We start from the raw sequence: 26234 nt of genomic DNA, 5'->3' as shown, positions 1-26234 counted from the left end.
AGCTGGGCAGCACTGCAGGTGAATGAGATGACCTTTTGTCCACCCCTGCTCTGGGTATGGGGAGTGGCGTGTGTGTGTGTGTGTGTGTGTGTGTGTGTGTGTGTGTGAGAGAGAGAGAGAGATTGTACCTATCCTACCTTAAAAAAGACTTTCCAACCACAAGACTATCTGTAAAAGCCTAGAATTTTTTTTTTAAGAGAAAAAATATGCAAGCTTCAGGTCTATAGAGCAAATGTAGTAAGAAGAGCAGTAAGTAAGATCATGAGTCAGGTTTTTGTACATCTGTTGTAAAGGCTAATTCTTTTTCTTTTTCTTTTTTTTTTCATAAGCAAGACAATTCTGTTCTTGTAGAAAGGCCCTTGTGATCAAAACAAGAGAAAAATGGGTCATGCCAAGGATCCTGGCTCTGATAACTCTTTTCGGGCTCTGACAGCTCTACTGGGTATTCAGAGCTGATAATGTGAGGATCTGAGTCCTCCTGGTTCTGATGTTAAATACTTAAAACAGGAATAATAAAACCAAGTCTGCCTTCTTTACAGGTTGTTGTTGAAGACAGTGTGATGTAACAGAATTGAAAGTGCTTTGAAAATCACTACTTTATGATCATTAATAAGACAGTAAACAAACACCAGACTTTGTGTACTTGCAAGTTCCTGATGTATCTATCTACTGCCTGTAGCATGAGGCCTCATCTATGATATTCTCTGATGTTTATGTCTGCTTTTTCCTTTTCCAAAACTTCTCTGTATATTCCCAGGCCATTCAAAATAGAATTTCAAGTGTGCATCATTGGTAGGATTGGGCAGTAGCACACTGCTATCTTGTTCCTGGAACTAACCCAAAGTTCTAGGAACCAGAATATCTCTACATTTCCCAGTTTGAAAACTTTGATCTATGCAACAATCTCTAAATCAGGCATCTCTAATCTTTGCCTTTGGACCACTGTTTTAGCAGTGTTTTTTTTTTTTTGTTTGTTTGTTTTGTTTTTTTGTTTTTTTTTTAAAGCTTATTTCCCAGCCCCCAGAGCAGCTATCTGTCTTCTGGTACTGTTAACAATGGAGTTTTGGGGCCAATCTGGGCATCTCTTCAGCACACTGACTGTCCAAGAGTCTGCCTGTGACTCATGCCTTGGACTGCCCAGCATTGGGGTGCTGGATGGCTGTCACCAAACATTTGAAAATTTGGAAATTCCACCTCAAGCTCAACTCCAAGACTGTTGATCCTGGCTAACTACATTCATGCAAAATAGTCCAAGCACTGACTCACTTTGGGAATCTGGGCATTCTTGAGCTTTTGATATTGAGACAGTGGAAAACTTTGTATCAGTATAGATGCTACCAATAATTTTTATCCATTTAAGCACTTGATCTTTTACATATTTACCCAGAAATGTCTGAGTCTTACCACAGATCAGAGTTAACACTCTTTTGCAAGGAAAGACTGATTCACAGTGCTAATAAACACACATTTATAGACACCAAGTGAGAACATTATAGGCATTTAGACATCGGTATGCTGTAATTTTTATCAGAGACCTTGCACACATTTTGTTAGATTTACACCCAACTATTTTCCTTTATTCGAAGCTACAGTAAATGGTATTGCATATTTCTTTTGGTTTCTACTTGTCACTAGAATACAGAAATGCTATTGATTTTTTAAAAAAAATTTTATATTTATTTTTGAGAGAGAGAGAGAGAGAGAGAGCGAGCAGGGGAGGAGCAGAGAGAGAGGGAGACACAGAATCTGAAGCAGGCTCCAGGCTCTGAGCTGTTAGCACAGCGCCCGATGTGGGCCCGAACCCATGAACTGTGAGATCATGACCTGAGCTGAAGTCGGACGCCCAACTGACTGAGCCACCCTGGTGCCCCAATGCAATTGATTTTTGCATGTTGATCTTATATCATACAACCTTCCAGAACTCATTTGGTAGTTCTGTTTGATAGGTTCTTTGGGATTTTCTATACAGACACGCATGTTGTCTCCAAGTAGAGATAGTTTCTTGCCATCCTGCAGTGGCTAGAACTTTCAGTGTTACATTGATTAAGAGTGATGACAACAAAGAACCTGACCTTGCTCTTGATCTTAGAAGAAAAGCACTCATTCTTGTACTATTAAGTATGAAGTTAACTGTTAGCTTTAACTATTTTGCACATGTTCTTTAAGAGGTGGAGGAAGCCCCTTCTATTCCTAGTGTATCAAGGGTTTTTATGATGAACAGTTGTTACATTTTGTAAAATGCTTTTTCTGTGTCAATTCATGTGATCATATGCATTTTCCTCTTTAGCTTGTTGATATAATAGATTACATGGATTCATTTTCACATATTGAACCAGCCTTGCATACCTGGGATAAATCCTACTTGGTCATGGTATATTATTCCTTTTATACATTGTTGGATTCAACTTGCTAACATTTCCCTAAAATTTTTTTTTTTTAATTTGTAAGTTCATGAGAGATATTGGTCTATAATATTCTTTTGTTTTGTTTTATTTTTGTCTGGTTTTGGCATCAGGATACTATTGGCCTCATATGATTTGGGAAGTGCTCCCTTCTAATTTTTTCTGGAAAGGACTGTACAAAATTAATGTTTATTCTTCTTTATATATATGATAAAATTCTCCAGTGAAAACACCTGTGCCTAGAGATTTATTTTTTGGGGGAAGCTTTTAAATGACAAAGTAAATTTCTTTAACAGTCATAGGGCTATTCAGGTTAACTATTTCAACTTGGCTGAGTTCTCATAATTTGTGGGTTTTCGAGGAATTGATCCATTTCGTGTAAATTGTCAGATGTATGTGTGTAGAATCATGTTCTTAGGATTGCCTTATTCTTCTGACATCTGCAAGGTCTTAGAGTGATACCCCTTGTTTTGTTCCTAATATTGGTTATTTGTATTTTCTCTCTTGTTTATCTTCAATCTTGCTAGAATTTTATTAATTTCTTCAAAGAACTGGCTTTTTGCTTATTAATTTTTCTATTGTTTTCCTGTTTTTGATATCATTGATTTTATTTAAAAAATTGTTAAGGTTTATTTATTTTTTAGAGAGAGAGACAGAGTGTGAGCAGGGGAGGGGCAGAGAGAGAGAGAGGGAGACACAGAATCTGAAGTAGGCTCCAGGCTCTGAGCTGTCAGCACAGAGCCCGACGTGGGGCTCAAACTCACAAACCGTGAACTGTGAGATCATGACCTGAGCCGAAGTCAGATGCCAAACCGACTGGGCCAACCAGGTGTCTGATCATTGATTTTAGCTCTTATTTTTGTTATTTCTTCTGCTTGTCTTGGGTGTATTTTGCTTTTCTTTTTCTAGCTTAAGGTAGGACTAAGATAATTGACTTGAGATATTTGCTCATTTCTAATGTAAGCATTCAGTGCTATAAATTTCCAACTTGATACTGTTTTAGTTGCATCCCACAACACTTTGATATGTTGTGTTTTCATTTTCAGTCATTTTTTATGTGTATAATAAATTTCCTTTGAAATTTCCTCCTTGGCCTATGAGCTATGTAGAAGTAAGCTGTTTGATTTCCAAGTGTTTGGAAATTTTCCTATCGTCTTTCTGTTATTTATTTTTGGTTTGATTCTGTTATGGTCAGAGAATATACTATATATGATTTCAGTTCTTTTACACTTTATTTTTTTTTTTATTTTTAATGTTTATTTATCTTTGCGAGAGAGAGAGAGAAAGAGAGAGAGAGAGAGAGCAGGGGAGGGCAGAGAGAGAGGGAGACACAGAATCTGAATCAGGCTCCAGGCTCTGAGCTGTCAGCACAGAGCCTGACGTGGGGCTCAAACTCACAGACCGTGAGATCATGACCTGAGCCAAAGTCGGACGCTTAACTGACTGAGCCACCCAGGCACCCCAATTTCAGTTCTTTTAAGTTTGTTAGGGTTTGTTTTATGACCCAGAATAAGGCTTATCTTGGTGAATGTCCCATGAGTACTTGAAAAGAAGGTATATTCTAACTGTTGTTGGATGAAATGTTCTATTAATGTCAACTAGATCCTTATTGCTTGATGGTATTGTTCAATCCCTCTATATCATTGTTGATTTCCTGTCTAATAGTCTATTAATTGCTGAAAGTGGGGTTTTGAAATCCCTAACTATTAATTGTAGATTTGTCTATTTATCTTTTCAGCAATATCAGGTTTTGCTTCATGTGTTTTGAAGTGCTTTTGTTTCTAAATATACATTTCAGGTTGGTATATCTTTTTGGTGGATTAATCCTTTTATCATTATGTAACTTCCCTCTTTGTCCCTTGCAATTTTCTTTGCTCTAAACCCTACCTTTAAAATATTAATATAGCCATTCCTAAATTTTAAAATTAGTTTTTACATGTTGTGTCTTTCTGTGTTTGAAATGAGTTTCTTGTAGACCCTAAGTATTTGGGTCATTTTTTAAAAATCCACTCTACCAATCTCTGTATTTTAATTGGTGTATTTAGACCATTTACATTGAATGTAATTTTTGATATGTTAGGGTTTATGTCTGCCATATTATTAGTTATTCATTGTTTTTATCTTTTGTTTCTCATTCTTCTTTTTTTTTCTTGCCTTCATGTGGGTTACTTGAACATTTTTTAGAGATCCATTTTGATTTTTGTTTTTGAGTATAATGCTTGTATAGTTTTCTTAGGGGTTGCTCTCAGTATTGCCATACACATAGATAACTTATCACAGCCTATTGGTATCCACTTAGAGTGAAATGTAGAAATTTTAACTCTATTTAAGTTCCTTTATACTCTTTACTATGAAAACTATATTTACCTGTTCACCTGGAATTGTACTAGTTTTAGAAGTTTAAGTATGAAATATTCAAGGTCTGTGGTCTCTGACCTTCCAGTGTGACTTTGAGGTCTCAGAGCCATTACTGTATCCAGTAATATCTTATTGTATCTTACATAACACACCCTCCTTTATGCCCATAGGTGTAATTAAAAAAAAAAAAAAAGAATATAGCCAACTACTCTGGTAGATCTCAGATGTAACACAAAAGCCCTAGGCAGAAGGTCAGCATCAGTATATAGTGTCATGTCTTTGGTTGCAATTGGGTAAAATGAAGTACTGGGAATTGGAAGGCATGGATTTCACCATGGAGACCCACTCGACTTTCAGAATTTGGATCCTATACTATCTTTGGATTCAAACCAACAAAGCAACTAATCATGTTTCCTGTATTTTACTTGCTTTTCTAGCCCCTGGGTTCACCTAGTTAGTGGATTAAAAGTATACAGTTCTAGATCATGGATACACTCTGCTTCTATGTCAGTGTGCTAATACCCAACTAACCCATATTTCAAAATGTTCAGGCAACAACCAAGGTGAATTTTCATTTTGTAGTGATTTTACATGCGTATCATATATTTATTACTAATAAATTCATTGTAGTATAAGGAAATATATTAGAGGCAAAGTCAGGTACCCAACATATTTGGTGTAATGGTAGAAATAGAAACTAAGCTAGAACTTAAACTTGTGTAGCATTATCACAGGAGAAATAGGAGAGGATCTCATGTTAGAACCAAGAGAGACTCTCATAGGATAATTAGAAGAAAGCAGTCTCAGCAGAGAGAGTGGTATGAACAAAGGCATGTAGAAGAAAGATCCCAGGGCATGAGAGAGGGATAGTGCCAGTTTAGATGGTGCATTGGGTATGTGGGGACTAAGGGTAGGTTGTGGAAGATGAAGCTAGAAAAATAAATAGGGAAGGAAGATCACACAAGATTCTAAAATCTAGGTTTAGAATTTGAACTTAGTTTTTGGTAGTACATAGTTATCGAAGGTTTTAGAGAAGAGAAGTGGATGATTAGAACTATATATTAGATAAATTAATCTGGCAGCATCATATAGATGAAATGAAGAAACTGGGGGCAGGGAGACAGGCTTCTATAGAGGACAGGGAAGGGAGAAGGGAAGGCCTAAACTCAGGTTGCATGGAGACGTATAGAAAAAGAATTACGTAGGAGAAGCTGTGGGCATAGAACTTGATAGGATATAGCAAGTAACCGAGTTTTGGTGCCAACGATGGGAGAGAAACCAAAGTTTCGAGTCTCGGGGTCATTGTTCGCAAAAGTACGTGATATAAGAAAAAGAGCTGGGGAAAGAATGGAGAAGAGTATTAGATTCTGAACATATAGGATTTGGGGTCTCAGTGGATGGAAGGAAAGACTGGTTAGAAGCTCAAGGAAGACATCAGAGTTAGGGATCTTGATTTGAGAGGCATCTGGACAGAGATGAGAGTTAAAGCTATGGGAATGGATTAAGATCACTACGAGAAGGTTGCAGAGAAAAAGAAACAGACCAAAGCCTGAACCCTGCTAGGAAAACCAAGAGAACACAGTAGGATCGCAGACAAGGAATAGATGGTTCAAAGAGGGCGTGATCAGTGGGTCACTGACTGCAAAGACATCGAGGAAATTATAGACTCAAAAAGTGTCACTGGTTTCGCCCAGTGACAAGTGACAAGTGACATGGTGGCCCACAATGACATTGCCAAAGGTGGCAGTAGTAGGCAAGCAGTCAGGGAGAAGAACACATGAGAGCTCAGTAGCTACAATGGTTGGTGGCTGTGGCCATTTTTGTTTTGTTTGGGAAAATATGAACAGGCTATAGGCCCAAGTAGGAAAAGCATCTAAGAAAATAACAAGATAGGAGGGAAGAGATGAGGCCAGGGGCACCAGAGGAGAAAAGGATCAGGTATTTCTTCTACTGAGATGGGAGAGAAGTAGGCAGGGATAAAGCTAGAAAAAAGTTGAAGGTGAAAACAATGGAAACATAGGTATTGTTTCAAAGGTACTGTACACATGACCAGATTATTTTTCTTTTTAATCAAAAACTGCTTTTTTGATGAAATTAATATGATTCAGTTAGGACAAAGGTGGTTTCCAAATCTGACTAATCATTAAAATGAATTGTGAAACTTTTCAAACATACATATTTGTAGGCCCAAACCCAGCCACACCAAATCAGACTCTCTGGTGGAGTGGCCCAGGAATCTGCATTTTAAAGCCCTTTCAGTGCTCTGAAGGTTAGCTGGGTATGGGACCTCCTGAGTATGGTTTTCAACCAAGGATGTATATCAGAATCACAGGGGCAGGTACTGGTTAACTGAGACTGCAGAGCACAGCTATTCATATTTCAAAGAGCTCCCCAGATGATCTGAGGTACACCCTGGTTAAGAAGCATGGTAAAGAGACTGGACTGAAAAAATAAACTAATTGGACAGAACACTGAAATTCACCGTATCAATTGGTTATCTGTTATTTACGTCACCTGACAATTTCCTTTGGACATTTCTCGTATCAAAATGGCATCTGCTCCTAACCTGGCTGTCACAGGTGGACTGATGTGTTTCTCTCTGGCTTCTCAGTGCCTTTCCACAGGCAGCCAGGCCTGCAGGGATGCCATCTGTGACTCCTTGGAGAGAGCCTGGCTTTGAATTTTTTGAAGTCTCTTTAAGGGAAAATATACGGAATAACATTGTTCTTTCTCTGAACTAATGATACAAGGTATCTTATGAAAGAAACAAAAATGCAGAATGGAGGGAAGGTGATAGAAAAAGCAATGATGGTTCCTATTTCACTAATCTGAAAGAAAATACTATCAGGCAGATTCATAATTAATTTGGTCAGAAAAAATCCTTGCACCATTTGGTCAATTTTTTTTTTTTAAAGCAGCAGCAACAAGATAACAATTACAGAAATGAGAGCCTGGCACATAGTTGCTTGGCTCTGAGGGAGGCCATAAGCCCAGCCCTTTTAATGCCTCTCAAAGAAATACAAAATTTTCTTTTATCCCACATGATGGTGTGATCCAATTCCTGCTCCAGCAGCCCCAACTCTCATCTGTTGGAGTCTTTAAATTTACGGCACAGAAGGAAACTGTCAGCTTCTCTCCCCTTTTATAGGACATTCACATTTGCATACTCAACAGACAGTACAAGCCTCAAAGGCCATATTCCCCAAAATGCAATAATCCTACATTTGAAATACGAAAGATATAATAGTAGCATGAAAATATTCTTACCCCGATGAAGGCTGGCTCCAGCTGTGGCTTAGTAAGTCAAAAACTAGTAAACTTGCTTGTAATAACATCCTAAAAATTCCAAAGGTTATTTTCCCCCATCCACAGTTAAAAAGCCATCTCCTACAGAACAGTGTCACGTCTGTGACGTGTCCAGATTAAGGCAAGAGGTTTCTTGCTTCTAGTAATTTGTCTGGTTAGAGATTAAAGAAAAAAAATCTGTCTTGAAGCTGTCAGTTAATATTTTTTAACTTAAAAAAAAGCCATCTTCATGCTTCACAGCATAACTGTGTGATTTTTAAACAGAGTAAATTCTTCTCCATATCAGGTATCTGAAAGTTTTTTTTTTTTTCATTTTAGCACAAGGCAAGCAAACAAAAGGTTATCTGCGAAGTTTCAAATGCATCTGAGTAACATAAACTGAAGTTAGTTAGCCTTCTTTGATATAGAATTACTGACACATCTCACTGAAAAAACAAAATCCTCCTTGCAATTAATAAAGAATTGTGGTATTCTAACAAAGCTGGAAGCTAAGGATCTTCAAATTCCAAATCTTTCCATTCCTGGATGAGCTTTGGTATTCAGATGTTAATAGGATGCCTGCCTTCTTTTGGCCAGTATTCAGGCTAAAGAGTCTGTGAAACAGACTTTTTCCATTCTATGACCTCAGTTTTAGGATTTCTTTCTTGCAAAATGTTAGTTATTTTACTTGGCAGATTGCCAGAATTCATTCTTACTTTCTCTCGTCCTTCTGTTACTTTATCTCTTTTCCCTTCTTTTTTCTCTCCCTTCTTCACTTATCTTGCTTTGATAAATTATGGATTTAAATTAAAGTCCAGTTGGACCTAAATTTACATGGTGCTTGATAGGGTTGCTAGAATTAGCAAATAAAAAATACAGGATGTCCAGTTAAATTTGAATTTTAGAGTAACAATGAGTAATCTTTAGCATTAGTATATCCCATGCGATATTTGGAAATAATTTTTTTAGTATAACTATGTATTCTATAATAATTGGGGCATATATTAAAAATTATTTGGTTTTTTTACCTGAACTTCAAATTTAACTGGATGTCTTGTATTTTCTCTGGCAATCCTAGTTTGGAGGTTAAATGGAAGGGATTAAAAAAAACTAGCAAAGACATGTATTCACAACTGGAAGAAGAGAAATTTCCATTCCTATCCTCATGAATGCTTTTTGTCTAGGTATAACTCTCCATGGCATTGGTTTATTTTTGACCCATCAAGTTTTACTAACAGACCCACAGAGCATACCACGGCCTGATACTGAAGAAGTCCATAGGGTTTCAGCTTTGGATCACCCAAGTCCGGAATTTACAAAGTGGGTCCCCTCAGACAACATGGGATCTCAGCCCAGCCTCAAAACCATACAAATACTCAAGTTTCAATTGATCATTCTCCTTCAAAATTTGTACATCAAATTTAATATTTTCAAAGGCACTGAATGAATTTTCCCTCTGTGGTTCCCACTCTGAGGCAATTTAGCATGGTTAGTAACAGTGATTATTAGGAAAAACAATATAATTCAATTATACTTCAAAATGCAATTAAATGATCACTTCTTGGACATTTTGAAAGGGAAGATGAAAGTACTGATATGGTCCAGACATTTAAAGATAAGATAAAGATCTTAACTACATTAATTATTAATTCAATTGCATTTTCCAACATCTAAGTACACCCAGGGGTGACACATAATTCAGAAATGGTGTTCTCTTGTTCAAAGACATATTAATACTCAGTATTTTGAAAATATGTTGAAGTCTACTAGCCAGAATAGAGATTGTATAGAAGTATAGTTAAAAGCATGGGCTCAGGAATCAGAGTGAGTTCAAATCCCAGCTGTCACACACTAGCTGTGTGATGCTGGGCAAGTTACTTACCCTCTCTGTGCATCATTTCCCTTATCTGTAAATGGGGATAACCATTCCAGAGAGCTGTGAGAATGATATGAGTAAGATGCTTAGAATAGTTCCTAGCACATAGTAAAGGGCTCAGTAAATTTTGGGGGTGAGGATTATAGCCAAAACTGTCAACAGGAAAACAAAACTCACAAAATCAGAGATTGGCTTCATTTTTGCAACTGGCCCAGGAGAAAAATGATTTTTTTTCCCCTGTGGCCAAATGGATATTTATGTTTTTCAAAATAAAAAAATAACACTATCTTGTGTACTTATCCATTAAAAAATCTTTTTGTTTTCACAGTATACAACTTTTTGGGTTGTGTGAAATTAGCACCTAATTGTTTTAATAAGTGAAGCTGTATGGTTAACAGTTCTACCGAACTATTGGTTGCTTTTCTTGTCTCATCCTGATTATTATTCTCTTTACTCTCCCAAACTCCAAAAGCAAATGAATAGCACTTTTTCCTCCATTCCTAAAAGCCAATTAATCTAACTCAATCTTCTAGGCTTTAGTGTTAAGCAGACTTTCAAATGAAACAGTCCCCAGTCACTGGGTTTCCTGCCATCTGGTCACTTTGAACTTCATTTGTTTGTGTTTTGAACCAGGAATGGAGTCCAGCAGTGCTAGGTCTAGGCTACAACGCAGCTCAGGTGTCTGCAGTTGGAGGCGGTGTTAAAGAAAGACTGCTTTCAAGTCAGACGCCTCTAGGGTAACGTCCTGGCTTGGCCACGCTACCTGTGTGAGCTCCCTGAGACTCGCTTTCTATAATTATCTGTAAAAAGATTCTGGGGGCACCTGGGGGGCTCAGTCGGTTAAGTGTCTAACTTGGGCTCAGGTCATGATCTCAGGTTCATGAGTTTGAGCCCCACGTCTGGCTATCTGCTGTCAGCACAGAGTCCGTTTAGGATCCTCTGTCCCCCTCTCTCTCTGCCCCGCCCCTGCTCACACGTGCATCCATGTGCTCTCTTACTTTCAAAAACAATAATAAGTAAACTTTAAAAAAAGAGAGAGCTAATACTGTCTACTTTTTTGAGTTGCTATGAAGATTCAGAGTTGATTTACCTATAGGGTGATCCTATGTTTCAGTTTATACATGTCTTCCCTGTGTAACTGTGATATTATATAGTTATCCTATTTTTATAAGGCATTTAGCACAACAGCCTGGAATACAGTCACTATTCAGTATTTGTTACCTCTCAATCATGATATACCAACACCTTTACTATTCTAAAGCTTTAAATCTCACCAAGTCTTCATTTTAAAAGCAGGAATGGCCTTTTTAACATAGAAAGATGAGTGTGTGCATATATGTGAACGTTTGGTCACCTGCCCTTTGTCCCTGCATTTCCTGTGTCTTTGTGTATTTCAGCTATTTAAGAAGCTAGAAGTGGGGGTGGAATTCTCTGTGGTAGAACCTTGAGGGCAGAGGCTTAAATATTTTACATGCTTTGGTAGGATCATGAGACTGTTGCTTTGGCAAAATATACTCTGCCAACAGAAGGCCCTGTGAGGTGAGCAGGTGGGCCGGGGCTGGGAATCCGTCCTTTTACTTCTGCCAGCTATTTGGATGGTCAGATGAATTCCAGACTCCAGCCTCTGCTATTTCCAAGCTCTCCATCACTTGTGCAGGAACACCACCCTTTCCACATCATGTAGAACCAGCCAGGCTTCCTCCCATGGCCTCCTCCCCAGCTCTTTGGGATACAGTCTCCTTGATGATATGGAGGGAAGAGCAGACATTGAGGGCTTTTAGGGAAATACCAGCCCTCTATACAGAAAACAGGATTTCTCCCTTAAAAATCACTTCTGGTTCATGTGCCCTCTGCACTAGGCCGCAAACTGAAGGTGGTTCCTGCAAATGCTTCTGGAGCTAGCCAACCCTGCTGAAATCTAGGCCACTGCCAGCTGCAGAACCTCCCTGAGCCAACTCGCCAACTCTGAGACCTTGGTTTTCTGTTTTATAATATAGGATGTAATAATATAATAATACACTTCATCGGATTACTTTAGAATTAAGACAACATGTCCAGTAAAGTGTCTGGCACAAAATAGGCATTTGATGCTTGGAAAGTATCATAATGGTACCAGGCTGCCTGGGAAGGGATCAGCATTAGAGGCAAAGAGAATCTGCAATCTGGGGGCAGTGGTGTGGGGAGGGAGAATTCAGTTTGTAAATATGTAAGCTCTGCATTTTGGAGGTTTACATCCTGATTAAAATCTGTAGAAGAGAAAGAACAAATCTCACTAGTGGTATTTCTGAATGAAGATATAGAAAATGCACAGCAAATGTATTCCAACCATCCTTTGGGTTACTCTGCATTCATTCACTGATGCATACTAACAATTTTGTATCGTGTAAGTATTATGTTCTAGAGGCTGGGCAAAATTTCAGCATAAGAGTATGCAGAAGCTGTATAAAAGAAAACATTTGGAGGAAGCATAATCAGTCTGTTAATACCAGGCAATATTTATTGATTACCCACTGCAATCAATACATATGGTAATATTTATTGATTTACCACACTCTCCCATGGCCCAAGTAACTCCTCAGAAAAACGATGCCATCTGCTAACACCACAGTGAATACAGAGTACATAAAGTTTATTAATTAACGTCTCTGTGGACTGTAAGAGCTCATTGCAGAGGTGCCAAACTCACTTCCAGAAACTGCATTCACCTTAATTATTAAGTGAAGGAAGCGGTTGTGTATATGATCTGATCAGGGGTCACTGAAAAACTTTCCCTTCTCACATATTGTACACTCCAACTATCTACCCTCTTGAGCCTATGAACGGGTCCTAACATTTTCTGAGTTGTCAGGCCTTTGAGTTCAAGCTTTCCTTGGCCCTCTGGGAATGCTTACAGGTTGTCTGAGGGGAATACTGCAGGGTATAAACTAGTCACATTCTGGTAGTGGGGTCAGAGAGAAAGCCTGCAGCAGAGCTGAGTGGGAAGACTCAATGGATATAAATCTTTGGATGGCCTCTTACAGTCTTTCAGTCTCAGTTTCCTCATCTGTAAAATGAGGAAGGAAGGACTCCCTTTCAAGGCGATGGGGAAGTCTGTGGAGGCTGTTTACATAAGGTGACTGAGCAGGGCTAGAAATATGGCAGGGCCAGTGTATGTTACTTCCTTCTCCTTCCTCACTCCTTGGGCACAGACTATCTCATTAGTTGGTCGGTAACCTATATTGTGTTATGAGCGTTGGCTGACAAAGGTGAATTTGTGTGGTTTGACTTGTACTTTAAAATATTAAATAAGAATTGAAGATGTCAGAGTAGTCGTGGGTAATGTTTTGTGATATCTTTCTTTCAGTATATACACTTTCATAGGATATGATGTAAAATGTACTTCTGACTGTGTAGGTTATGTTCAAAAAGTATGAAGTGAGTCCACACCCCAAATAATCAAAAGCAGGAATCTGAGGCAGTATTTGTATACTCCTCTTCATAACTGGCATTATTCACAACAGCTAAAAAGCAGAAGCAACCTAGGTGTCCACTGATGGATGAATGGAAACACAAAATATATATACACACCATGGAATATTACTTCATTATGTATATACACACCATGGAATATTATTTCATTATACACACACACACACACACACACACACACACACACACACACAGTGGAATATCAGTTAGGCATGAAAAGGAAAGAAATTCCTTCTTAAAAAGGAAGGAAAGTCTGACACAGGCTACAATCTGGATGAAACTTGAAGACATGCTAAGTGAAAAAAACCAGACACAAAAGGACAAATACTATATGATTCTACTTATATGAGATCTCTAGAGTAGTCACATTTATAGAAACAGAAAGTGGAGTGGTGATTGCCAGGGACCAGGGGAGGGAGAAATGGGAGTTACTGGCTATGGTAATTTATCAATTCAGTGTATCAGCAGAGCTTCCATTTGGGAAGATCAAAAGAGTTCTGTGGATAAATGGTGGTGACAGTCAAACAATGATGTGAATACACGTAATGCTACTAAATTGTACACTTAAAAATGGTTAAGATGGTAAATTTTATGTTATGTGTATTTTATCACAGGTGTATTTGGATGGGACGTGAATGTAAAAGAAAGAGAAAGCGTGAATCTCTGGGGAACCACGCAGGGGTCAGGGAACACATTCTCTAGTTGTTCTGAAGAATTCTCTTTTGTGACATCTGGGACCAGAGGCCTTCCAGTCTGGTGTAAGAACATAAAAAATAAAGTTTGCAATCTTGTTCTGTGATGGCATAATTTCCAACTTGCATTCTTGGGTTTATTTGGAGTTTTAATCTGAGAATACAACGAATATGACAGCAATGTCCAGTTTCTCCCTCAGGTAAAATTGATATACACATCTCTTCTCCTTTAACAAGGCTGTCCAGCCTTGGACTTATTGGTATCTAAGTGTTGGGTCAAGGTTTTACTTCTTTATTGAATAATCCATACCTTGTGAAGGCCTTCAGCCTAGTGTGATCATCTACATAATGAGGGCACCCAAGGAACCTTGAAGGTTCTTCCTATTATATTTTTTATTCTTAGTGTTTGAGACTTGAAGAAACACAATCTGGCCAATTTTTTTCTAGCAAAGGCTGTACACTAGGTTTCTCATTTTCTCAGCAGACAGAATCCTGGCAAATTACTTAAACAGATACAGAAAGGAAGTCTCTGGGGACAGACACCCCATAGACTAAAAGAACAGTCACAGTTCATTATTTTGGACATGGATTGCTATGGCCAAAATAAATAACAGGAAGGTTTCAAACTTCTCTTAAACACACACACACACACACCAAAAAACCCCATCTATCAGTAACAGTTCTCAAATCAACTTTGATCTCTCAACTTCCAGAACCTATTATAGCGATCAGATTGTATAACCTTATTATTAAATGCACATGTATAAATGATAGATTTCCTTGTGTTTGGCAGATAATTGTTTCTCTGCATATTTTCCTCCAAATTTAAGCAATTTTTAATGAATAGGTCATGGACAGTTTATGTCCCTCCAAAATTTGTATGTTGAAATTCTAACCCCCAAGTGATGGTATTAGGAGGGCCTTTGGGAGGTAATTAGAATTTATGCCCTCATAAGAAGGAATATAACAAATCTTGCTTCCTCTATCTCTCTGCTCTCCTCCATGTGAGGACACAGCAAGAAGATGGCCATCTGCAAACCAGGAAGTGGGCCCTCACCACATGCTAGATCTGCCAGCACCTTGATCCTGGCCTCCAGAATGGTGAGAATTAAATTTCCATTGTTTATAAATCACCCAGTCTATGGTAGTTTGTTATAGCAACCTGAACTGACAAAGGCAAATATTTTTTATTGATATGAGCATATTTTACCTTTCATCTTTATGAATGACTCACAGTGTTGGACATTATATACCTGGAAAGGATCTTGGACATCATCTAGGACTACTTTGTTCTACCAATCAATAACAGTCACATCTCCCAAAACATTTAAAAACAGAAGTCAGTGGTGACTTCTTTAGCCTCCTTCAGGCCATACATTCTTCACAGGGGAGAGGTAAAGTCATGCACTCCTTGCATATGGTCCTATTATCCAAAGGCTTTGGAGAAGAGCTCATTCTGGTTAACATCTCTGGAATAGACTGACTGACAGTAGACTGCACCACCTCAGCTCCATTAGAAGACCTTTTGAAACTTTTTTTTAATCACCCTTAACCCTTTCTTAGTCCCTCCTCCCCCTTTTTTAAGGAAAGATTAAAATTCTAACTGAGCCCTGATCATTACCACCTGCTGAGACAGGGTTGTTTTCCATCTTTTTTAAGTCATGAATCCTGTAATGATTGCAGTAATAGCTGTTTATTGGATGCTTACTAGGTAATTGGCACTTTCTATATATTAATTTCAACTACTGCACTAACTTTGGAGAAAGAACATTGCATGAGTCACTCTAATTCAAGATAATAATTTCCAAGTGTTTTACTGTACCATGTGCACACCTAATGGGCCATTCATTATCTTTCTGCTTCATTTGTTTATTTTTTTTCTCCTAGGAGGTGAAGGCTTAGTATTTGATCCCATTTCTTTAATTTATAAAGGTAATTTCAAATCTTCATGTAGTCTTTAACATTATAGATGCTTTGTCCAATGAGGGTCATCTATGAATGTAGAAGGGTCCTGTCTAAGGATTCTTTTACAAGCCTATGCTATTGGCCTCTCATTTGAGAGTATATTTGTCAGGGGTTTACAAGTCTGGATTAAGCAAGCACAGTGACCCTGCCAAACTGTGGCCTTCATAATATCTTGGGAATCTCCCCTTGCTTGTGATTCCTAGAACTTTTCTAGTAGAGATGACAATCTGGCAGGGTCTCAGTCTACTCTTCCTCTGTAGGCACTACCTTAATTGCTTGCTCTTCCTGGCTTGGTTATTGTCTCCAGAGAAACTTCAGAAGAGCTCTAAGACAGCAGCAGAATGGGACAATGGTCAGGAGCTTGGCTTATAGGGTCTGAATCTTGGGTTTAAATCCTGGCTTTGCCACTTTATGCTATATAAAGCAGAAACCTCAATTTGCCTAAAGAGGGTATTATTGGATTTTTGCTAAAAATTAGAGGTGATAAAACATGTAAAGTGTTAAGACGAGTATCTGGTCAAGGTAAAAGCTCAAAATAAGTCAATTATTACTATCATCAGGTGGAAAAGCTATCACACAAATTCATCCTTTCTGTAAAATTAATTTTGCTATTTGTTTAATAATTGGGTAAAATTTATAGACAGTGAAATGCATAGAACTTAAGTGTAAAATTCATTGGAGTTTTGATAACTGTATATCCTTGTTACACATCCCAAATTAAGATATAGAACCTTTCCATTACTTCAGAAGTTTCATCATGACCCCTTCCAGTCATTCCCCAGCCCCTCATAACAACCACCAGCAATGAATGAAAGTTCTTATTACTCCATATCCCTACCAGCATCTGGTCTGGTTAGTGTTCTGGGTTTGGGCTATTCTAATAGTGGTATCTCATTGTTTTAATTTGTATTTCCCTGATGACATATGGTGTAAGAGCATGTTTTCATCTTTCATCTTTTTATGGCCCATTTAAAAAAATATTTATTTACTTATTTTCAGAGAGAGAGAGGCAGACACAAAGAGAGAATCCCAAGCAGGCTCCATACTCAGCCTGAAGCCTGACACGATTGATCTCACAACTGTAAGATCATGACCTGAGCTGACATCAAGAGTCAGACATTCAACCGACTGAGCCACCCAGGCATCCCTGGCCCATTTTTAAATTGGGTTGTTTTCTTATTGTTGAGTTTTAAAAATTCTTTATATATTTTGGGTACCAGTCCTTTATCAGATGTGTCTTTTATAAGCATTTTCTCCCAGTCTTATCCACTTGACATTGACTTGTCTTCTTATTCTCATCTTCTCATTCTTTTCATATTGTTTTTCAGGGACCAGGCATTTTTAATTTCAATGAAGTCCAGTTTATCAATTATTGCTTTAATGGATTGTGCCTTTGGTGGTGTATCTAAAAAATTGTCACCATACCCAAGGTCATCTAGGTTTTCTCCTATATTACCTTCTAGGAGTTTTATAGTTTTGTGGTTTATATTTAGGTCTGTAACCCATTTAGAGTTAATTTTTGTGAGGGGCTGTCTAGATTCACTTTTTTCTATGTGGATATCCAGCTGTTCCAGCACCATTTGTTGAAAAGATTTTGCTCCATTGTACTGTCTTTGCTCCTTTGTCAAAGATTAGTTGACTATATTTATGTGGGTCTATGTTGTTCCATTGATCTATTTCTCTCTTCTTTTGCCAATACCACACTGTCTTGATTACTGTAGCTTTATAGTAAGTCTTGGAGTGGGCAGTTTAAGTCCTCCAACTTTGTTCTTCTCCTCCTGCATTGGCTCTTCTGGGTCTTCTGCCTCTCCATATAAACATTAGGATCAGTTTGTTGATACCTACAAAATAACTTGCTACAATTTTGATTGGGATTACATTGAATCTACAGATCCAGTTGGGAAGTTTGTTGACTTTTGATTAGAAGTACTCAATTGTGTGAATATACCACAATTATTTATCCATTCACCAGCTGATGGATATTGGGGTTGTTTCCAGTTTTTGACTACCATGAATAAAACCACTAAAATGTACAAATATTTTAAAGAATACATGTTTTCCATTTTTCCTGCATGAAAGCCTACAAATAGAATTGCTGGGTCATACAATAAGTATGTGTTTAATTGCTGGGTCATGCAATAAATGTGTATAAGAAATAGCCACATGGTTTTCAAAAATGATTATGCCATTTTACTTTTCCACCAGCAATGCATGAGACTTCCAACTGCTCCATATCTTTGCCACTATTTGGTGTTATCAGTCTTTTAAATTTTAGCCATTCTAGCAGTTGTGTAGTGGTATCTCATTGTGGCTTTAATTTGTATTTCCCTGAAGATGAGTGTTATTGAAATGACATCTTTTAAGTCATTAAAATGAAATGCATCTTTTAGCTGCTTATTAGCCATCTGTGTATCTTCTTTTGTCTGTTCGAGGAGGTTGCCCATTTAAAACATCTGTTTCCTTATCATTTTGTTATTGAATTGTTGGAGTTCCTTATATATTCTGGATACAAATTATTTGTCAGATATATGTATTGCAAATATATTCTCCCAGCTTGTGCCTTGCCTTGTCATTTTGATGAGAATATATTTTTAATTTTGATGAAGTCCAGTTCATCAGGATTTTCTTTTATATCATATGTTTTTTGTGACCTCTGTGAGACATCTTTGCCTATCCCAGCATGTGAAGATACTCTCCTATGTTTTGCTCTAGAAGCTTTATAGCTTCAGCCTTTATATTGAAGTTTATGATCCATCTCAATTTTATATGGTGTGAGATTCATATATTTTCCCCAGCAAGTTGTTCCAATAGTATTTGTTGAAAGTATTTGGCTTTTCCCACTGAACTGCTTGGTGATTCTGTAAAAAATCAATAGACCATATAGGTATGGGTCTATTTGAGACTGTATTTTGCTCTATTGATTTGTCTGTCCTCATGTCAATGCCACATTACATTAAATTACTTCAGCTTTTAAGTCGTGAAATCACGAACTATAAGGCCTTCAACCTTGTTCTTCAAGACGGTTTTGGCTACTTAGGTCCTTTGCTTTTTTATAAAAATTTAGAGTCAACTTGTCATTTTCTAGAAAAGTGTCCTGCTAGCCTTTTGATCAAGATTGTGTTGAATCTATAGAACAATATGAAAAGAACTGACATGTTAACATAATCAAAGCTTCCAATTCATGAACATCTGTCCATTTATTTAGGTCTTAAATTTCCCTCATCGATGTTTTATAGTTTTCAGTGTACAGGCCTCATGTCTTTTGCTAAATTTATGATTTATTTTGTCATTGTAAATGAAATTCCTTTTAAAATTTCATTTTCTAATTGCTTACTGCTAATAAGTAAAAACACAACTGAGTTTTGTATACTGACCTTGCCAAATTCGTTCATTGATTTTATTAGTTGTTTATTAGATTTCTGAGGATTTTCTGTATCAACAATCATTCTTTTCAATCTTTATGTCTGTTATTTCCTTTTCTTGCCTTATTGCACTGACTAGAACTTCCAGTACAATGTTGAATAGAGGTGATAAGCACAGACATCATTGCTATGTTTCTGATCTTAGGAGGAAAGTGTTTGGTGTTTCATCATTAAATATGATAGTGGTAGGTTTTTTTATTGTATATGCCCTTTATTAGATTAAGTTCCCTTCCAGTCCTAGTTTGCTGAGATTAAAAAAATCATAAATGGGTGTTAATTATGCCAAATGGTTTATCTCCATCTATTTAGAGGATCATAGATGATTTTTCTCCTTTATTCTATTGATATGGTAAAATACATTAATTAATTTTTCTGTTAAACCAACCATGCATGCCTGTGATAAACCCCACTTAACTATGACCCACTTAGTCATAGTTAATCATATTTTCTCATATATCACTGGATTATACATGCTAATATTTTAAAAGGAATTTTGGAATGTTTATGAGGGATACTGGATTATTATTTTCTTTTCTTATAAGGTTTATGTCAGATGTTGGTATCAGGGTTATACTGGCTTTATATAATAACTGTGTAGTTTTTCTTCCCCTACCTTCTGAAGGAGTTTCTGTAAGACTGGCAGTTTATTTGTTGGTATTTCATTGGCATCATTTAAAGTTTTGAGAAAATTTACTTATGAAACGATCTAGCCCTGGAGGAGTCTGCTTTGTGGAAAAGTTTTCATTATGAATTCAATTTTTAAATTAGTCATAGTGGCATTCAGATTTTCTAAATCTTCTTGTGGCAGCTATGGTATTGTGTATTTTCAAGGAAATGGACTATTTCTTTTTTTTTTAATTTAAATTTTAGTTAACATATGGTACAATATTGGTTTCAGGAGTAGAATTCAGTGATTCATCACTTACATACAACACCCAGTGCTAATCACAAGTGCTATCCTTAGTACCCATCACCCATCTAACCCATCCCCACCCACTTCCCTCCGTCAACCCACAGTTTGTTCTCTATCATTAAGAGTCTCTTGTGATTTATGTCCCTCTCTTCTCTTCCCCACTTTCCATATGTTCATCTGTTTTGTTTCTTAAATTCCACATGAGTGAAATCATATGGTATTTGTCCTTCTTTGTTATTTTGCTTAACATAATACAGTCTAGCTCCATTCACATTGTTGCAAATGGCAAGATTTCTTTCTTGATGGCTGAGTAATATTCCATTGTATATACATACCAATCTTTATTCATTCATCAGTTGATGGACACTTGGACTCTCTCCGTAATTTGCTATTGTTGACAATACTACTATAAACATTGGGGTGATGTGCCCCTTCAGATGTATATTTTTGTATACTTTGAATAAATATCTAATAGTGCAATTGCTGGATCATAGGGTAGTTCTGTTTTTAGTGTTTTGAGGGATTTCCATACTGTTCTACAGAGTGGCTAAGGAAATTGACTATTTCATGTAAACTGTCAAATCGATTGGCTAGAAATAGTTCAGAATATTGTTACTATTGTCAAGATTTCTACAGGATATGTGTTCATGTCCCTTATTCTCATTGCTGATGTTGGTAATTTGTGTTTTCACTCTTTTTTTCTTAATTATTATCATTAGTGTTTGTTAATTTTATTAATCTTTTAAAAGAACTCAATTTTGGCTTCATTAATTTTCTATTATTTGTTAACTTCTATTCCTATTTATTATGTACACCTTTACAATTATCTTGGGTTAATTTATGCTTCTTTTTCTAGCTCCTGAAAGTGGAAACATAAGTTATTGATGTTCAACGCTGTTCTTTTTAAAATATAAGCATGCGAAGCTGCGAACTTTTTTGGTGTGTTTATTGTTTTAGTGAATCCTATAATTTTCATAAATTGTACTTTCATTATCATTCAGTTAAAATTACTTTCTAATTTCCCTTATGATTTATTATTTAACTCAAAGACTTTTAGAAATATTATTTAACTCTCAAATACCTAGATTATTTCTTTGCCGTTTCATACTGTGATCATAAAACATACTCTAAGATTCTAATCCTATGGAATTTATTGGTATTTCTTTTATTGCTCTCAGTAAGGTCTGTCTTGGTGAGTGCTTTGTGTGTACTTGATAAGATTCTGTAACTTGCACTTGTTGGGTGTAGTATTCTATAAATGTCAATTAGGTCAAAGTGGTTAATATGCCCAAATATTCTATATATTTGCTAATATTTTGTTTAATTTTTCTGATTACTGAAGAAAGGGATGTTAAAAACCTATAACTATTATTGTATATACTTTAAAGATCTGTTAGTAAATACATACATAGTTATGATTGTTATGTTTTCTTGTTAACTGACCTTTTTAGCATGATGAAATGTCCTTTACATGTCCTATAAAACTCTGTCTAAAGGTCTACTTGGCAATATTAATGGTGTCACACTGGCTATCTTATGCTTACTGTTGATATAATCTATCTTTTCCATCGTCTGGCTTCAAACTATTTGTGTTTTGTTTTGAGAGAGAGAGAGAGAGAGAGAGAGAGAGAGAGAGAGAGAGGCAGAGGAAGAGAGAGAGAGAATCTTAGGCAGGCTCCATGCTCAATGCGGAGCCTGATGTGGGGCTCAATCCCATTACCCTGGGATCATGACCTGAGCCAAAATCAACAGTCAGATGCTCAACTGACTGAACCACCCAGGCATCCCAAACGAATTGTGTTTTTAGATTTAAATTGTGTATCTCAGAGACAGCAGAAAGCCTTGATTTTATGCCAGTTTGACAGTCTTTGCCCTTTAACTGGAGTTTTTAGTCTATTTTACATTTAATGCAATTAATTTATACAGCTGGGATTAGGTTTACTATTTTCCTATTTCTTTTACATTGACACCTTCTGTTTTTTCTTTCCATTCTTTCTTTCCTCTCATATATTGTATTAACCAAAGATTTTGGTATTTTTAAAAAATTCCTCCAATGACTTAATTTTAGCTAGGCTTTTTTGGAAGTATTTGTTTTTAGTGTTTTTTATAGGTATTATACTATGCATCCTTATCATCAAACTTAGATATAATATTACACTAATTCACATAAAATGTAAGAATCTTGTAGTCATGCAATTCCATTAGTACTTTCTTATTCTTTGTGTGATTTTTGTCATTTATTTTACATCTATATACAGTTGACCCTTGAACAAGGGTTTGAACTGAACAGAGGCACTTATATGAGATTTTTAAAATAAATACTGTAAATATATTTTCTCTTCTTTATGATTTTTCTAACAATAATTTTTTCTCTAGCTAACTTTATTGTAAGAATACAGTATATTACACAGATAAAAATATGTGTTAACTATGTCATCGTAAGACTTGCAGTCAACAGCAGGTATTAGTACTTAAGTCTGGGGAATCAAAAGTTATATGTGGATTTTTGATGCATGAGGGGTTAGTGCCCCAACCCCTGCATTGTTCAACAGTCAACTATACATCATAACTCCCACAAAACAGTATTTTATTTTTTACATTAAATAATCTTTTATATTTACATATATATTTATTTACTCCTGTATATACTTCCTTCTTATAGGTTTGAGTTTCCATCTGATTTTATTACCTCTCAGCCTGACAAATTTCCTTCATCATTTGTGGCACAGGCCTAATGGAATGAATTCCTCTCTGAATTTGTGCATCCAAGAGTCTTTATTTCACCTTCTGTTTTGAAGGATATTTTTGCTAGATTCAGAATTACGGCTTGACAGTTATTTATCTTTTTGGTTTTCTTTTTCGGCACTTTAAAGATGTTTTTGCCCTATATTCTAGCCTCTGAAGTTTCTAATGGGAATCCTTCAGTTAGTTATACGCTGTTTCCCTGCACATAATATGTCATTTTTCCTTGGCAACTTTCAAGAGTTTCTCTTTATCTTTAGCTTTTAGGAATTGTATGATTATGTTTCAAGATGTGGTTTTATGTGTATTTATCCTTCTTAGGGTTAGCTGAACTTCCTGTATTTGTAAGTTAATTTTTTTACCCAGTTTAGGAAGCATTCAGTTATTATTTTTTCATATATTTTCCTGATCTCTTTTCTCTGCCTTTTCCTTCTGGGACTCCAAGTACATGTATATTAGACTACCTGATATTGTCCCATAATGCATTGAGGCTCTGTGCATTGCTTTTAAATCTTTGTTCTCATTGTTTTTCATACTGGATAATTCTTATTGGCTATCTAGTGAAATTTTCATTTCAAATATTGTTCTTTTCAGTTGCAGAATTTTCATTTGGTCTTTCTTTATTGCTTCCGTTTCCCTTCTTTCAGTCATTATGAAAATGTTTTTTTCCTTTATGTCCTTGAACATATTATAATAGATGCTTGAAAGTTCTTATCTGAAAATTCCAACATCTAGGTCATCTCAAGGTCTACGACAGACAACATTTTCTCTTGATTATGGATCACATTTTCCTATTTCTTCACATATCCTTTAATTTTTGGTTAATGAACGTTGTCATGATATAGAGATTTTAGAGTCTGTTTTCTTCCTTTAAATAACGTAGACTTTTTTTGTTCTCTCAAATTCTTAGCTGATCGCCTGAAACTTGTGGGTACTTAGTGTTACATTTTGTTATAAGACATTTTGGTTTTTTGTCTTTAGTTTTAGGATTAGTCCTTTATTAAGGCATAGCCCCTCTGAGGTTTTGAAAAAAACCTCAAGGTGTTTACCAAGCTCTTATAATTGGATGGGATTCAAATTCCAAATTCTAACAGGCAGTAGTTGTAGGCATTAGGCAGCAGTTGAAATCTCTGCTCAGTTTTTCAGCTTTCCAGTTATTGTCTTCCACTGGGCTCACTGGCATCTCCCCCACATATATGCAGTTTAGGGGTCATCCAAGGATTGAGAAGAATTTATAGAAAGAAGTGAAGCTCTATTTTATATGGTTCTTTGCTTTTTGGAACTTCCTCCCTTAAAGCCCATCTACTCTGGCAGCCCTGAACTCCATTTTCTGACACTTCAAGCAAATATGACTGTGGCTTTCTCCTTGAATTCTAGTTGCTCTTTGTGGATTGGAAGAACCCTCAGGGAGAAGCTGTATAAATGCAGATCTCACCCAGTTCAATTCACTCAGTCCAATTTCCTTCTTTCAAGGAACAAATTTCCAACATTATCTGCCTTCTTTTAGTCAGCATATAATAATACCTTCAAATAGTTGAAAAAATATTTTGTCCAGAGTTTATAACAGTTATCCACAGGAGAGGTAATCCAATATAATCTCTTCCATTACTGATATAACTTAAAATTTTAAAATGTTTATTCATTTTTGAGAGAGAGACAGAGACAGAGCATGAGCAGGGGAGGGGCACAGAGGGAGACAGAATCTGAAGCAGGCTCCAGGCTCTGAGCTGTCAACACAGAGCCTGACGCGGGGCTCAAACCCACCAACTGTGAGATCATGATCTGAGCCAAAGTCAAATGCTTAACTAACTGAGCCACCAAGGCGCCCCAATTATTGACATAATTTATTGACATAAATTTCTCTCACAGAAATTTTAACTTATGGTGTGTGTGTGTGTTAAGAATAAATTATACCTTTCATCTTTATGAATACTCATAGGATCATTAAATAATACATCCTGAGGAAATCCTCATGTATTATCCAGACTATTCTGTCCTACCAAGCAATGACTATCTAAAACTTATGATTAATCTCCTGCTTTTATTCATTCATGTATTAGTTTAAGGTGTACAGCATAATGATTTGACATACCGTTGACCCTTGAAAAATGTGGTTGATGCCCCAACCCACAGGCAGTCAAAAATCCATGTATAACTTTTGACTCCCCCAAAACTTAACTAATAGTGTACTGGTGATTGGAAGCCTTACTGATAGCATAAACAGTCAAGTAACACATATATTGTATGTTATATGATTTATATACTGTATTGGTACAATAAAGTAAGCTAGAAAAAAGAAAATGTTATTGGGAAAGTCATAAGGAAGAAAAATTACATTTACAGTACTGTATTTATTGAAAAAAACCCCACATATAAGCAGATCTGTGCATTACAAACCTATGTTGTTCAGGGGTCAACTATATGTATATACTGTGAAATGATTACCACAATGTCTAGTTAACATCCACAACCACACATAGTTATAATTTGTTTTCTTGGTTTGAGAACTTCTAAGAACTATTCTTTTAGCAACTTTCAAATATACAATAGAGTACTATCAACTATAGTCGTCAAGGTGTACATTGTATCCCCAGGACTTATTTTACAACTGGAAATTTGTAGGTTTTAACCACCTTCCCCTATTTTGCTCATCCCTCACTCCCCTGGTTCCTATCTCTGGCAACCACAAATCTGGTTTTTTTTTGTTTTTTTTTTAGGATTCCGCATATATACTGAGATCATATGGCATTTGTCTTTGTCTGACTTATTTCGCTTGGCGTAATGCCTTCAAGGTCCATCCCTGTTGTTGAAAATGGCAGGATTTCCTTCATTTTTTATGGTCAAATAATATTCTATTGTGTGTGTATATGTGTGTGTGTGTATGTACATCACATTTTCTTTATCACTTCATCCATTAGTGATCACTTGGTTTGTTTCCATGTCTTGGCCATTGTAAATAATGTTGATCTCTTGCTTTAAAAGAGGCTGAGGAGGAAAGATGCTTCTTTAGGAAATGAGCTCCCTGTGGGGACACTCCCAATTAAATGCTATAATTTAAACTCATATAATAGCTTCATTACAGGGTCACTGAATTATACAGACAGATGAATG

General features: G+C 36.5%; 1 protein-coding gene across 6 annotated transcripts in view; it reads right to left on the bottom strand.

Moving 5' to 3' along the window:
- The window catches only part of AFF3 (ALF transcription elongation factor 3), a 565834-nt gene that overhangs the window by 143174 nt on the left and 396426 nt on the right, over window positions 1-26234 (bottom strand). For 3 of the 6 annotated variants that reach the window (XM_049650171.1, XM_049650172.1, XM_049650175.1), the window contains one exon: window positions 9928-9981. The exons of the other annotated variants lie outside the window; for them this stretch is intronic. In XM_049650171.1, the coding sequence (XP_049506128.1) occupies window positions 9928-9981 (54 nt within the window). The remainder of the gene's footprint in view (window positions 1-9927; window positions 9982-26234) is intronic. 6 annotated transcript variants of the gene reach the window in all.

The sequence above is a fragment of the Panthera uncia genome (genome assembly GCF_023721935.1).
Source record: "Panthera uncia isolate 11264 chromosome A3 unlocalized genomic scaffold, Puncia_PCG_1.0 HiC_scaffold_11, whole genome shotgun sequence".
NCBI lineage: Eukaryota > Metazoa > Chordata > Mammalia > Carnivora > Felidae > Panthera > Panthera uncia.
This window is presented reverse-complemented; position numbering and strand designations above follow the sequence as displayed.